The 17,385-nt window shown below is 29.1% G+C and overlaps 1 protein-coding gene across 1 annotated transcript; it reads right to left on the bottom strand.

Moving 5' to 3' along the window:
- Window positions 1-8,559: 8,559 nt before the first annotated feature.
- On the bottom strand, window positions 8,560-9,301 carry LOC106754092 (ethylene-responsive transcription factor ERF023-like). Its single transcript, XM_014636044.2, has one exon. It carries the CDS (start codon window positions 9,274-9,276, stop codon window positions 8,716-8,718), a length of 561 nt encoding a protein of 186 aa, XP_014491530.1. The 5' UTR covers window positions 9,277-9,301; the 3' UTR covers window positions 8,560-8,715.
- Window positions 9,302-17,385: the final 8,084 nt, after the last annotated feature.

Below are 17,385 nucleotides of genomic sequence, written 5' to 3' on the forward strand. Positions count from 1 at the left end.
CTCTTCATTCTTTTTTTACTTTTCTTTAATTACAACAATAACCTTTTATTATTTTTTTCTTTTACTTTTTTAATCCTCTAAAACCCTAACTTTTTACTTTCTACTTACTTTCACAGACTTCCATAGAACACCACCTCCCCTTCTCGATTTCTCATCCTACGCTCCAAGTTCCAACTCTTCTTCTGTCCTCTTTTCTTTTGTGTGTTCGGTGGGTGCGGTGGGTGACAGGTGGTGGTGCGACGGGTGGTGGTGAGGCGGCTCTGTGCGGTGCGGTGGTTGTTGATTCGGTTTGTTTCTGCTTGCAGGTGTGTGTGGCGTTGCGACGAGTGTATGCGGCGGTGCGACGCGGTGTGTGCAGCGGTGTGGCACGGTGATTGTTGCTTTGTTTCGTTTCTACGACAGGTTGGTTTCTTAATTTCTTTCGTTTCTTGCCCATGATATAAGTTTGTATTCATTTCTACTTTTTTTCTAATGTATGAATACAGTGTTAAGATTGTATTGATTTATGCTGCTCTGTGTGCTCTGTGTTGCTCTATTTTTTATTTTGACTGTTGAGATTTTTGTGTCGAAAGAGGAATAAGACGTTCACGCCTAAACGGATGTCACATCCGTTTAACCCTGAAACGGATGTCGATATCCGTCGACGGATGTCGGTATCCGATTAAAGAAGTTTCACAGAATAGAAAAAATAGAACAAAGGATAAAAATAGAAGAAGGAGGTGTAGAGAGCAAGTGAGGAGGTGCAGGGAGCAATGCCCAACACGTTTTCGTAAGTTTCATGTTTAGGCCGAATCTCTACACTTAACCTGAGGATACGGCCCAGTGTCTGAATTTATTTAATTATTTTCTTAATTTGAAAATATAACTTTAGTTCGTAACGACTAAAGTATGTATTTAATAATGACAGGGTGTGAACAGAAAAAGCCCAAAATAAAATTCATAAAGAAAAACAAGCCCAATCGTAAAAAGTTTTATATCAATAAAAATATAAAATATTGTATATGATAATAAAGATAATTGAGTCAGTACTTTCTTTATTAATATGGTTGTATTTATTGATTTATTGAATTATTAGATAAATGACGTATAGTTACCTAAACCAAATTTTATTTTCCAGATAATCAATTATCATATTATATGAATTTCTCCGAGCTATTTGGTAATAAGGATATCTTTAATAATATAATTAATTAGTTCTGAACATTTTAGGAATCTATTAAGAGTATATCAGGATACGAGTATTTCAAGTGCTTGAGGTTTTCGGCCGATTAGACACAAGATAAATTAAATTCTTAAAATGTGTGTGTGTGTATATATATATATAAACAGTAAATTAAAAGAAAATTAACTATAACATTGTAAAAAGTACTGTGGTATTACAGTTCTGTAAAATAATTGTTAAGTTATAATTAACTTCTAATAATGATGAATCCTTAACTTATGTGATATGTTTTATATTTGAGTAGGTGGTGTAGTTAGTAAGGAGGGTTTAAATCTTGAGTTGCTAAGTTTTGTTTTTTGGAAACAGGACCAAAATAAGAGGTGTACTTAGGAAAAAGAAGCGCGTCCATATGTATTTTGGAAGACCCTATACACGTTTTCCTACATTCCTTCCCTCTCCTCTTTCAAGGACCCAAGTGCAATTTCTATCTTTGGAGCCTTCAACCTTGTGAAGAAAGAGTATATTTTCTATTTTGGAGAATGACTTTGGCATAATTTTTTTTCTTGAATAATCTATGCATATGTTAGAGTACTCATTTTTTATGATTTGATTTTTAGGTTTTGGACTTTTTAAAATATATGTACCTTTTTTTAAAATCGAAGACAAAATCAATGTTTAGGAGATGACATGTATAGAAGATAAAAGATTTATTTTACACATTTCTTTTTCAAACTATAGTTATTATTGTATGAGGAACACTATCACTTGAACGATCGTGACATGAATGAAATTGCTCAATGTAAATCACTCTAATGAATTCTAACCTTCCTAGTAAGTTTTAAACAACCAAAAATAAATAGTTTTTCATATAAATTTATAAAGGAACCAATCAAAACTAAAAATGGTTAGTCCAAACCACAAGATCATCTCACGATATATACATATTCCAATTTAATGCAAATTCAACATCAATCTAAAGTTGTAATTCATTCCAAAACAGCTCTAGATTTGGACAACTTTAAATGAGTTGATGGAACTTCAAAAAAGTTCATGCACCACCAACACCTCTCATTGCCCTGATTACAATTTTGATTACTTTATCTTACTTTTGTTTTTATCACTATTTTTGTAGTATTTGTTTAAAACAGACAATTGATCAACCAAAACATTTTTGAAAAAACATAGATGAAAATGAAGTTTTATACGAAACAAGTAATAAGTTAATCATAAACATTTCTATAAATTTTTTATTGTTTATTTACTAAAAATCACATATGTAATGGTTGGAAATTCAAGTGTAAGTTGAAGTCCCACGTTGTATAGAAATAAAAAAGAAGAACATTATATAAAAATGAAAGATACATCAACCTATTATTTTAAAATTTTGGATAAAAAGTGATGTCAATCCTTTATATAATTAAGTGTATATGTCGTTGATGTTTTTTTCTTCCGCACTTTTTAATTCGAAATTAACAAAAAAGAAAGTGGAATATTTTTATAGTCAGTATGAGTGAATGATGACGTATAGAAGGAAGCAGGGTCCATGAAAAGAAGGATGAGAGGGTAGTAACTGTGTAAGTAAGGCAGTGACGTGCATGGTTTTAAGACAATGAAAAGCAACGTTACGTACTTCTCTACACTAAGTTTGACTGAGGTTTACAGTTTTGTGGGGCTAAAATCAGGATACAGAGGCTTCATTCGTAGAAGCAGACACAAGAGCTTCTGTTGTATGAAGAAGGAGGGTATTATTAGGGGAAGCAATGCACCATTTTCTTATTTTCTTAATGAAAATATTTTTACAATATTTTTTTATAATTTTGTTGACATCGGGATACATGATATTACTTTACTGGTTTATTTAAATTTACGTTTAAAAAATATTTAAAACAGACCAATTATAAACTGTCACCTATACGTTGTCAAAAAATTATTAAAATAGTATTGTTAAAATACTTTTTCCTCTTTTCTTGCGGGCACTTTTTAAGTCACGATGAGTGAGCCATGACGTATAATAAAGGGACCATTGCCTAATAAATAACCCCTTTCAACTGGAGAAACAATCACGTGCATCTTTCATCCTTAGTTGCACTCTTCCACTATTTCGAGTTTGACTAGGGTTTACAACTATCTTATATTATTGTTAACAAAAAAACAAATAGTAACAGTGTTATGTTATTACAGTGGCAGTCTAAGAACATCTTAGTCCACATCCTAAAATCAGAATTTATATTTTTTAAGATAAATTATACTTAAGTATATGTCAATTACTGTACTTGAAAGAATTTGAGAAATTAAACATTGAAGCTTTAAAAATAATAATAATTTTGGTTCGATTGATTAAAATTTCGTAAGAATATATTAAAGTTAAAATTATTTTTTATGTTGATTTTACCAAATCTTCCAAATTTCTATACATCAATAACTATAAAAATTAAGTGGTTATCAAATTCTGTCGTGTATCGATTTGCTTTATTAATTTTTCAAATATTTAAAAAAAAATGATCCAAAATAAACAACAACAAAAAGTTATATCGGATGGTTTAACTTTGTTACTATATCACCCACGAAGGTATTATTTTAGTTTGTTTGCGTAAAATTCCAATTAAATCAAACTATAAACGTTCCAAATATTTTGGACACATTATTATTAGTTAAAAAAGACATAATAAAGAATATTATAAGGAAATAATTGGGACACAGAGTAATCGAATGCAACATTATTAATAAATACTTATATATTTGGCATGTAAAATTTCAACTAAATCAATAAGGCCTAATCTTTGGGACATTACTATTAAGATTTTTAAAAATAGACAGTTAAGAATAGTTAATGCAGTTGTTATTTTGTAATTTTTTTAGCATAGACCACTCGCATTTTAATTTCTTGCAAGATAATCGGATTGAGTTGGATAACAACAAAATAGTAATGTTGACTTATCTTGTATGACTTTCATTTTACTTGTGTTATTCTTTCTTTGAATGATGCTTAAAGGCATTAGCTAAGTACTCATTATATCCCTTTTTAAGTAAGTGTTCAGTATATAATTATATGTCGTAAATTTGACGAAAAAAAATACTTTTTTCCTTGTTCATGAAATTTAGCTACTTATCCAAGATTATTGCTTAGATATCAGTATTCGATTGGTTTCAAATATAAATTAACTTTGTTAAACAAAAATTTTTTAATTTAATTTAATTTCAGCATATCTTTAACTTAATCTTTTTATCAAATAGTTAAAATTTTAGCATTTTGTTATCACAAGCAAATAATCTCAAATAATGATTCTACAACTACTCAAGTCTACAATAATGATCATTAACTACAACCTCTGCCTGCAATCGCCACCAACTATAACTACAATATTATTGTCAATCTCTGCTGAAAAAAACAAAACATTATTGTCAATCTCTTTCTTACAGTTATCAATCACAACTACATATCATGTTATCACCATTCTCAACGTGATTACTATCAGAATTACCAATCATCGTTATCACAGCAACAACACTTTTCATTTCACCAAAGGCCATTTTCTTCACTGTGACATGTCTATGGTTTGCTGCTATCTTGCCACATCTATTCCTTGCGTTGGCTTTATCATTAAACGAGCTTAAAAAATTGAACCAGTTTCATGAGCTATACATAGCATGTATTTGATATATATATTTTTGGAAAACACTTATTCATATGTTATATGAAACATGCAAATGTGAATTTTCTGACAGAACCGTAGAACATATACTAGGTACAGGCATCTACGCTGTTGGTGTTATGGAAATATTCATGAGATTTTTTTGGTTTTTGCAGCATTTTTAAGGAGGAATAGAAGAATTTTGAAGTCAGGATGAGTGAATGATGACGTAGATAAGGAAGCAGAGATCGTGAAAAGGAGTATAGGTAGTGGTATCTGTGGAAGTAACACGGTCACGTGCATGGTTTCAAACCAGTGAAAAACTCCGTTGGTTACGTAGTTAGATTTCCATGTCCAGTACACCTGGGAAGTTTGACTTTGGTTTAGAATTGTGTGGTTCTAAAATGATGAACCAAAGGGTTCTATTTACTGTGTGTTTGTCCTGTCGCCATCCATTGCTGTTCTTGCGTCCTATCGTTAGCTCCCAGTTTTATACTAACTGACAGGTCAAAACTCAGACAATAGGTCAATTACGTTTCTATTGAAGCTTCTCAGTGTAGTTACATTTGTTTTTGTGCAGAATCAGAGCAAAAAAGGTAGTGAAACTTATTCGTTTAAGTGAATTTGGAAAAGAGTAATTGAGAGAATTTAAAAAAATTTGAAGATAAATATTTTTGTTGTTTGTTTTAGGTTTAATTGCTTCTTTTGTTCTCAGTTTGGTTGAAGTGTGTCAAATTCGTCCTCTTTTTAGAAAAATGTCAATTTCGTCCCCATATAGAAAAAAATTGTGTCAATCAAGTCATCTCCGTCAAAAATCATTGCTTTCAAAACTTACTGTATCCACTGCAATATCAGATATCGGACCCATGAAGTGGTTATTATTCAAAACTCACTTTAAGTTTTTAACACCATTAGTTTGTATTTAACGGAGATGACTTGATTGACACAAATTTTTTCTATATGGGGACGAAATTGACATTTTTCTAAAAGGGGACGAATTTGACACACTCCAACCAAACTGGGGACAAAAGAAGCAATTAAACCTTTATTTTAATAGATTTGGAGATAAATGAGAGTGAATTTGAAAGTAAATTTTTCTAATCTGTCACATAAATTAAATCTTACATTAGTTTTCACAAACTTTACTTCTAAATACATTTTCTTTTATTTTTAAATCCACTCAAATAAACAAAAAAAAAAATTATCTTCAAATCCACTCAAGTGAATATGAGCTTAGAAAGATTGACTCGCCCACATTCAAAATAATTAAAAGGTGAAATACAATTTGAAAAATATACATAAATTTTTTATATTTGTTTTGATATTACTATTTCTTAGTTTTTACTTTTTTCTCTTTTAAAAAAATATAAAATTTCATTTTTTTTATAACGATTTTATTTCTATGTGTATCAAATAAATATAAAAATGTATTACTTTATCATTAATCATACAAAAATTTTGGTTTCTCTTAATTTTTTTATTCTTTGTTGCGAACACAATAATGCCGTCATCCCAAATCTCGTCATCGTTATAATTGTATAATTAAAAGCAAAAAGTAAAAAAATATTGTTTAGGAAGAGAAATAAAAAGATAATATCAATACTCTTCTGTTTATACTACACATTTTCTTGTTATTAATTTTGTGTTTTTCTTTTGTTTTAAGCTTTGTAAATATGCTGTTTTTGTTTTTAAGTCTCAAGCGATTCGATAAGTATTTATTCACATGATATTTGATTACATAATCGTCAGTATTTGTATAACAGTGAGTGACCATAATAATTAAAATAATATTTTTAAAATTATAAGGAAAAAATAAATTACATAATCAGGGTTAGAATTACATATATTACAATTATAGTTAATCCGATAATTGATTAGGAAAAATTTTAAAATAGGACAGTCATATATCATTTTTTATGAAATAAGTTAATAGGTGACAATTTTCCAGACTGCAGTTTTTTTATAAAAAAAAATCGAAACATTTTATAAAGAATTTTGAAAAAATTAATTGAAAGTTTCTAAATTTACTAGAGTAGTTTAATTATTAAAATTTGATAATTTTAAATTTCATTTAAAAATAATAATAATTTGATTTTTTTGTATTCTCTCCTCTCTCTAATCTGCATTTTTCGACTATGTTAGCTTAATTTACTTTTAATTGTTTTTTTGTTGATGTTTAGATTGAAATAAAATGTATTTTTTTAGTCACTTCAGTTGATAAATAATATTTTTTAACATCAATAATATTGTTAGACTAGTGTCAGAAGCGAATATTCTCAATTAACAGCAACATATACTTCTTTCCATTGATGATACTTAAAGTTGTTTCCAAACTATGTGAATCCAAATATAGTTTGGAATTATTTTTCAATCATTATCATTCATTAACATAAATTGACATTGGTGTTTTCCAACTGATTCCAGCCAAGATTGTTTAATTAGTGTCAATGAAACTTCTTTATAGTTGATATAGAAACCAAATTTATCAGTTAAAGTTAATATACATTTTTTTTTTATCAATTCAATGAAACTTTATTGATGTGAATTGATTTTTTTCAGATGATATTAACATGATTTTTTTATTTACTTAAGATTATTTTATGAATTTTATTTTTATCTAAGATTATATAAGTCATGAGTATATTTTGTTAAAGATACATTTTCCAAAAAAATTGTTTATAAACATTATTTTGTCATACGTGGTTACTCCGACAAAATAAAAAACAAGAAGAAGCACGGATCATATATATCCAAGTTCCAGAGTATCTGTCTCGGTCCTCATTTTGTCCTGAATATTGATTTTTTATGCAAATGCTTAAATCATAAATGTATGCTCAAAACAGGGAAGATATTCCAAAATTCAATCATAATGTTATGGTCTGATTTGTGTTTATACAATTTTGAGATATGGGAATTTGATATACTCCTAATATTTGATATATTCTTTTTCAGATTGGTATAACTTGTACAGTGTCACTAGTTAGCATGAAATCATAAATGGTTATCTTTATTTATTATATGTTTGGGGTTATTTTTATAATGTCTCATCAGCAAGAGATAAAACTATGAAATAAGATGGGAATTTTAATAAAAATAAAATGTGTGAAAATGATAATTTTGTTATAAATGCGTGATGTGAGGTGAAGTGTATATATATAGTACGTGGCTTAGTTGCACCACTTGTTTATTGCGATAAACAACCACCATTTGGCATTATGCACAATTAGGGCGTGCTTTTAAAATAAATCATTGCTCCTGATGTCGACATTTTGATAGAAGCTCGGAAAAAACACAAAAATTAAGATTGCGGTTTGGAGTTTATAATCACGATTTCCAAAAATACACATTGCTTTAATAAATAATCATAGTTATAATGAATTAGTACTATGAAAGTAGTGTACGAAAAATTAATTAAAGAACGTAAGGATGAATGAAATGAAGCATGAAATACACCACCTCCTGATGTTAAATGTAGGGTTATGTTATCATTTATTAACATTTTAAAATACGAACCAATTAATCCATCTTTGTCATAACTCATTTTGCTATGGAAAATTGGAAATTAGAAAAAACTCAGAAAAACATTGTTCATGTATTCCGATGATTAGTTAATGCGGGTTGAGTTTTTCTTTTTCTTTCTAGCTTTGTCATTCGAAATCTCAAACGATTAAAAAGTGCAAGACTCATTCAAGAAAAACCCATAGCTCTTCTTTTTACCAATTATGTACAAATTCAAACACAGAAAAGCAGTTAATGATAAGAAAAGACAAGTTTCAATGAAAATATTACTACTACCGATAATTATTATTATTATTTATGACAACAGGAACAGTTGGCATATGCGATGTAGTAACACTAATAGTAACATATTTATATATAAGAAACATACCAAACACTGAACACCATTAATACAGATACAGATCATAGACACGCCAGGAACGACGGTTGCTGCGGCGAAAACTCCTCCTCCGTCCAACCGGCGATGTCGCCGGAGGTACTCCACGAGGATCCTCCTGGGCAACCCCAGCAGCACTCGCCGTCCATCAGCTCCGGCAACTCAATCTCGCCCCAAAAATCGTCGCCGCCGCTGTCTCCGTCATCATCGGCAATGCTGCTTTTCACGTCACTGCCATCCGCTTTCATCATGCGCGCCGCCTGGGCCGCGGCGGCCTGAATGTCCCTGGCCGTGCGGGACGAAGGAAGCGGCAGGGAGTCCACCTCGTCGGGAAAGTTGAGCTGCGCCTTCCGACCCTTGAGGCAGTATGCGGCGACGTCGTACGCTCGCGCCGCCATCTCTGGCACCGGAAAAGACCCCAACCATATGCGGTTCTTCTTGCGCGGCTCCCGAATTTCGGACACCCATTTTCCCCAGCGGCGCTTGCGGACGCCGCGGTAGACGGGGTGGCGCGTGCCGGACCTCGGAGTGGCGGTGGTGGCGGCGGTTAGGTCGTCATCGGGGCAGGGTGGGGGTTGATGGTCCATTCACAGTGTGTTAGAGTGACATTCGGTCTGGTGTGTGGGAGATTTATAAGGTTGATGAGACGCTAAAGGGGGTGGAGGAGGAAATTACGTAAGTACCCTCGCTGATTCATTAAGGGTTTTGAGACTTTAAGGGACCAGATTACTCTTTCGACGTAAAGGCCCAGCATGCAATTAATTATGGATGCCATGTTTCATACATGACTATGCGCGGAGTCTTCCCTTCAAACTTTTTTTAAACTACTTTTCATTTTTATTTCTATTTACACTTCATATAATCAATTTTTAGAATGTTAGCCTTTCAAAAAATACATTTTTTTCTTGTATATCTGATATTTTAAAATCAATTAATATTTTATGTTTCTAGCGATTTCAAATGGTACGCATGCAATTTTATCTTTTAAAGCGTCTTTTTTAGATGAGCTGGATAAAAAGTATAGACAGCAATATCTTCTCCTTTTTCTCTTTCGCGATCTCTGCCGTATGCGTAATGTGACAAGTGTTGCTGAAAATATCTACGATCTCTATTTTTCCTTTTCTTCTTTCATTCATGACTCGCGGCTGAAGGTTTGACGAAGACACACTAAGAACATTGAAATTAACGCGACTTGACAGTTTAAAATATAAAGTAAGAATTCATCCATGAATTAAACTTGGTAAAAAAATAAATAAAAAGTGCTTGAGTTTTACATTTTAACAAGCATCTTGCGAGCTATATTGACAGAGAAGTGTGAAATTGAAATGAAGTAATTAAATCGAAAGTATGGAAAGAACGTGAGAGGCAGGGCATTGAGAGGAGCATATAAAAGTGTGTGTGGATGGAGAAGATGATGTTTGGTGTGCAGTGACGAATCCGTCCCTGCCTTATTTGGTTGCTCACAGCTTCACATGGAGGAGTGTGGCACGAGAATTGGGTGACTGTTTCGGCTTTTGGTTTTGGTGGGTGGGAGTATGGTTCCATTGATAATGATACTTTTTTTTTATTGATAATGATATGAGGTTATCAACATAAACAAGGCCAATGTGTCACTGTAAGAGCCTCTGCCTTCATCATAATCTTATTCATGGTTAACATTTTCTCCTGATCTTAGTCTCATCATTAAGGTTTCTATACTCTTTGCTAGTGCCAGCAATTAATGTTGTGTAGTTTTTCATGATATTTTTTGTTAATTGAAAATGTTTTCTCCTTGGATTAATGTACTTAATAGCAACACCTTTTTTATGGTTATACTCCCAAATGCACACCTCGGTTATTGTATACGAACTACAGCAGATCTTGGGTATTTTGTTTGGGCCTTTTTCATAGCTGACACAACGAGTACAAATTTTATTCACAAATTCATATACACGGTGACCTCGTCAATGGAAATAAATTACATCAAATTCCCTCATTCAAATGTATCTTTATTATATCACTTAATTATGTTCTACCTATTAAAGAACTTCTTTCCTTCAGTTTTTAGTCAATTTTTATAATTTATTAAGTACTCAATAAATTTCTATTTTATAAGAAATTTTACTATTAAATCTTTTTATAACGGGATGATGCAGCTATTAAGTACCTTATTTATTATTTTGTCATGTCAACTTGGTCAGTTATTTTACATATTATTTTATTATTTTAAAATTTATAAGTTTATAATTTACAGTTTAAAATTATAAAATTATATATTATACAATTACAAAATTATACAATTCTAAAATAATAAAATAATATGTGATGAAAACTTATCAATGACATGATAAACATATATTGTAAATTTAATTAAAAATTTCTAACTTTATTAAAAACTTATAACATAATTAAGTTTCATATATATATATATATATATATATATATATATATATATATATATATATATATATAAATTCAATTTATGGGTCAAAGTTAGTTTTCTTAACAATCTTCAAACTTTAAGCATAAGTCAATCTTTTAGTGTTCGATTTTCTCTCTTCTCATTGGATATGATTGGGTTTGGGTGTGTCAGATGTTATCTTCAAAAAACTTTGATGATAAAGTGTTCGAATACAATGATAATAAATTTCGTAGTAAAAGTAATCAAATATCTCAATGTTAAACTTGTATTTATAGATTTTGAAATGAACTTTTGATTAGTATCTATCTAATTACGACCCAATTTAATAATAACCGGAATTAGAGATAATATGATTATTCTTTTGTTAATTTTGTTTGTGATTCGATTATCCGACTGATCGAACTTTTAATAATAAATTAAGATGTATAGTATATAGATCATTCGTTCCATGACTGACCTGACGATCATATTATGCAATATATATATATATATATATATATATTAATACAATGAATTAAACAAATAAATAGAAGTGCAACAAACAATGACCTCTTTAAAAATATGTTTAAGATAAAATATAGTCTTTTTCAAGTCCTACATGATGTATGAGTGATTGAGTACATATTAATTTGAATGTACACTTTTATAAAAAAAAAAAAAACTTTATTTCTATTTTTTTTCTTTGAAACTATTAATTTTCATAATGTTATAAACGCCAACACTTTTTTTTTCAGATTACAGGGGTTAAAAAGACCATCGTTTTAGTTAAAGGATAAAAAATAATTTCAACTCCACAGTAACAAATTTATTTGTTTTAATTAACTGTAGAATTAACATTAACTTAGACATGGTTCATTTATTTATTATGATACATATATAACTTTTCATGTTTTTTTTTAATTTTTTAATTTTGAAAGGATGGTTGAAAGCATGTTGGTCATCCATTAATTATTTTTTACATATTGTCAACAATAATCGAGATTATAAAGTGGTGTCTTAAAATATAACCTAATCCTATTTGACTAAAAAAATATGTGAGGAGAAATTTACTCTAAACTGTGCATAGAACCTTTATTGATAGTGAGAATAGATTACACTTTGTTATTTATTCTCCACCGTATAAGTAGTAAGTAAAACAGAGAGACTCATCCACTTGCGGAGGTAATATGGTCGATGAGGTCCTATGATCTGTGGATTGAATGTTAAATAGTATTTGATAATTTGAGTTGGTTGGTATGTTTTGGGATTTGTATGAAGCATTGGATTGGTTTGGTATGGATTGATATTGGTAGGATTTGGTCTTTTACATTATTCATATTCATTTCATGATCGTTAAGTCATTCGGGCAACGTCAAAGTTAAAAAGTTCACTGAATTTATTATTGTTGGACAAGAACATTTTTGTTGGACTACTATAAGGTTAGAGAACCAAATGATTAGGTTGTCATTGGGTGTTGTTAATAGTCGTTGGACGAGTTTTGACATATTAAATCCTGGGAACTATGATTGTCCTCTCACTCGGTAACCACTGGATTCATTGGGTAATTAGACTGGCGTTGGATACCACTTAAGTTGCGTTGAACACTACTATTCTCGAGAATCCTTTGCTGAGTGGCTTTAGGTGACAGTAATCGACGTTGGACGGTGGTTAGGTGACTTTATAAATGTTTTATAAACTTCGTAAGGGTTTGTTTGATGTATATATAAATCTAGATGTTTCTGTGGTTATGAATGTATGAATTTTTTTGAAGTTATGGTTTGAGTAGATTAATGGATTTTTGTATGAGATAATGAATAAAGATGAAGTAAAGTCTGATTGGTTTTGGAGGGAAGTTTCATTTATTGCATATTGTATGCATTGATGTGAGAGTCTAGGTTTGGAGGTTATCCTAATACTCTACTAATCATTCAACTCATATAGAGAATAATAGTTGAGGGGTTTAGAATGACATGACATTCTAGTGAAAATAACATTTTGAAGTTTTAGTTGCCTGTATAGGATTAATCTTGTGGGTGGAGGGTATCCATCACAAGCGTTAAAACATCTTAAGATTCGATGTCAATGAATGTATCCATATAATTGAATTTAGAAGTGTCTTTGATCACTAATGGAAAATAAGTTGTCCACGTCTTGCGCTCAAAGTTCGAATACAAAAAAAATCAATGTTAAAAATGATGGGTGACATTTTTGTAAATAGATGTTCAATTTCAATGTCAAAATTTATACTTTTCTGACTTCATATGGTAATTAGATGTCGAAATTTTGAATTTCCAACGTCATATTCGGTAAATTTCATGGAAATATTTGACGTGAAATGAAAATGTACCCACGTATGACGTTGAATGTCCTAGTTTCAGACGTCAAAGAGATATAGGACATCAAGTTTGAGTTTTTTGACATTTTACACATTGTAATTATTTTCTAAAAACAGTGCCACCACATTATTTCTTTGCGGTTTCTCTTTTGCTTGAACCATGGATTTCATTCACGAGAACGAGAAAGAACAAATGTAAATTTTATGTAATTCTCTCAATAAAAGTGTTTATGTTGTTTTTGTTTGGATATTTCTTTAATTTTTATCGATAGATGTTGCTCTTTCATTTAACATTGACATTCTAAATACTTTTTCAGAAAAACAAATTGCTTTGTTCATGAGTACAAGGATGAAACAAAGGTCAATTTTGTGTCATTTACCTTACCTTGGTTGTCATTTTGTTTGTGTTTTAATGGATTCATTTTGTATTTTCGTGTTCCATTGAAGCTCTACCACAATGACCACCATAGACACGTTCTCCTTTGTCCCTCACCGACAACAACACTTTATTCCAATAGTGAACCTACCTTCAAGGTTAGTTTTGGGTTTTTGATGAACTTTTTTTTTTTATATTGGTATTGCTGAACTTGTTTGTTGTATATGGTATTGATTATATTTCGTCTAGTTTACGTAGTCATACACCATATATATCCAAACATAGTATAAAACTAAGAGTATACTCAAAAGAACTCCAAATGACCTAAAAATTTGTTCAAAGCACTAAAAAATCATGAAAGCCTTGTTCACTTGAGTGGATTTGAGGGAGAGTAATTGAGTGGATTTGAGAGGATTTGAAGGTAATTTTTTTATTGTTTATTTTAGTGAATTTGGAGGTAAACGATAGTGGATTTGGAAGTAAAGTTTGTGAGAATTAGTGTAGGATTTAATTTATGTGACAAATTAAAAAAATTTACTTTCAAATCCACTCTCACTTATGTCCAAATCTATTCAAATAAACAACAAAAAAATTTATCTTCAAATCCTCTCAATTACTCTCCCTCAAATCCACTCAAGTGAGCAAGGCCGAAAAGCCCCCACAAAAAAAGTTTATATCGAAATTCAAAATCTAAATATGTGAAATAATAATGATAGTTTAAAAAAAATAAGTAAAAACAAAATAAATTGACGAAAAATAGAAAATGACGTTTTCTTGAAAATCTAGAAGGAACAATTAGTTGTGGAGGCTGTCACGACCTTGAAACTTTTTTTTCTACCCTAAATTGATACATAACAATGTCAAATTTGTCAACCAAAGCAAAAGTTATGATCATTTAAAGATGAATTTCCAAATATTTTTTAAACTTGATATGAACCCAAAATAAGGGCTACTAGGTTTTTTTTTTCCCTAAAATTTGGGTTCTAATGAGTGGTCAAAAAAAAAAATTCAACCAAAAATAATATCTATGGCTATCAAAAAGAAAAATCATTTGTAAATAGTGAGTATACACTACTCAATATAACATCATTCACTAAAACTGTAACATCACTACTAACATATATAATAAGGATTGATAGAACGACAACTCTTTATTCATTCTGTGGATGATGGTGCATACAATTTGTGCTAGCCACATTTCCATTGTTTTTTTTTTCTAGGTTTTTACTTGTGATAACTTTAGTTTATAGTTTTGATTAGTTTATACAAATTTGAAAATGAGTTCTAATGTATGAAATCCCAAACTTGGGCTACATTTGTTGGTTTTCTGCTTTTGAGGTTTGATAAAACTGTAAAAATGAATCATTTATTAAAAAAACAAAGGAGGAGGGACGTCAGAAAATGCACTTTTCAAAGTCATTTAACGTTCGAAATGACTATTTTTTACATTAATTAAAGTCCAAAATGACCAATTCCAACATGAATCAATGTCTTTCACTATGACATCCATATTTTAGCCAACGTCAAAGGTAGAAAATAACAGACATTAAAAGTCATTTTTGTAGTAGTGGATTATATAGTTTATATATGTGTGATTAGTTGGAATACATTGTATATTGATACAACATGTTTTATTAATATATGATTTTTCTTTTATATATTTGTTTATCCTCTCTTCTTTGTTGGTTTGTTTTTATGTTTCTATTTTCTTTTTTTTCAATAATCATTTTAATAGTGAGAACAGATGAAAATACAAGTTTAAAGTTTCTTACTATAATAACGATAATTGACCAAGTCTTAATAAGCATGTTAGCTTAATAGAATCATATTTTAGAAACTTAAGGTATACATATCTTATATTATTATAGTCTTATATGTTAAATGAATATACGAATATAAGATATATATTAGATAAATTGTTTTTTAGATATTTATAATAAAATATTTTATTTTAATAGTTTTATGTTATTAAAATAGAATCTTTCATTAAGAGTAACACATTAATTTTGATTATAAGGATAATAATTAGGTAAGATAGGGACAAGTTTTATTTTTATTCTCAAAATAATTCTCGTCTCAAATTTCCATCTCTTTCTCATCTTCATTATCCTACAATAATTATATTTATATATTGTCTCTTTAGTATTTGATATATTAATTCAAATTAAATTATAATTAAATTAAAATTACATCAAAAAGTATTACATTATCAAGAATTTAATGTAAAAAATATACACATTTTAAATTTTCCAATTTTAAATATATAAGAAATTATAATAACACAAATATCATATCACAATAACAAATAATAATTAAAAAAATTATACCATAATTTTATAATCTTTATAATTTTATATCGTTATAAAATTATCTCGTTATTGTTTTTTTTCTAAAAAAAAGTTCTTTGTTATCTCGTTATTGTTTCAAAATTATACAATTTTTAATTTAGCTTATCGAAATGTACAAAGAAGCCTTAGAAAAAAGTTTACCAGTTTGACGGTATAATAAGAAAATATAAAAAAGATATTGAGAAAGTGTAAAATACATAGAAAGTAGTGGGTATGAATGTAATAAGTAACGAATGTTTCTTTTAACATGAGAAAAATGATATTTTATATCATTTTTTGACATCATTTTGACACTCCACACATATCAAAATGTGGTTAAATGATTTTAAATTAAAAAAAAAAACTAAAATAAGAATATATTTAAAAGAAAAAGCTAATTTATTTTTTTAATTTAAAATCGTTCAACTACATTTTAACATGTATATCGTGTCAAAATAGTATGAAAAAATTGATGTTAGAAATATATTTTTTATAAGTAAAAGAAAATGGTGTATGGTATTACATAGAAAAGCATCTAAGACTGGTTCTGTGAGTTGCAACCAGAAGCTCTTTGAATAATATGAGAAAAAAGAAAAGAGAATTAATGATAAGCTGGTACGGGTAGGATGAATTAAGTTGAGAAAATGCAAAACCACCGTACAACTACCATCACTGCGTAAAATAGTCTTCCCTAATTAATGAGGGGCTGGAGTTGTTTGGCCGACTGCATACTGAATTTCATAAAAATTAAAAGAAGAAAATCTTAATTATTAGCATAGTTTTTATTTTGATTAAAATATTAAGTTGATCTAATTGCCTTTTCAATTTTTATTGCTTTTCAAAAAAAAAAAATTGAAAATTTTGTTGTTGACAGATTCAGTGTGCCACTGTAACAGTACAAGGTTGTATCAATTATATCGTCTTGATTTTAATTTAATTTAGGTGTATTTTATTAATTTAACTTTAATTTTTTTAAAAAGAATAATATTATTCATCTCTAAATTCAAGTCTAATTTTTTATTTGTTTAAATGTTGTAGTAACACTTTTATTAAAAATGACTTTTTAACATATTATATTATTATATTATTAATAATTTTTTAAGATTAAAACTAATTAATTAAATATTTTAAAAAAAATAAAATATTTAAAATTAATATATATTTTCATTCATATTTTCTTTACAAAAATAAATTAATTAGTAACACTTATATAAAAAATAGATTTGATTATTTTTTAATTGAAACCAAATTTATTATTTACATAGATATTATACTAAT

This window comes from Vigna radiata, unplaced genomic scaffold (assembly GCF_000741045.1).
Source record: "Vigna radiata var. radiata cultivar VC1973A unplaced genomic scaffold, Vradiata_ver6 scaffold_83, whole genome shotgun sequence".
Lineage (NCBI taxonomy): Eukaryota > Viridiplantae > Streptophyta > Magnoliopsida > Fabales > Fabaceae > Vigna > Vigna radiata.

What these genes read in the sequence shown, in the direction of transcription:
- LOC106754092 (XM_014636044.2), bottom strand. Translation starts at nt 9,276, where the DNA reads ATGGACCATCAACCCCCACCCTGCCCCGATGACGACCTAACCGCCGCC.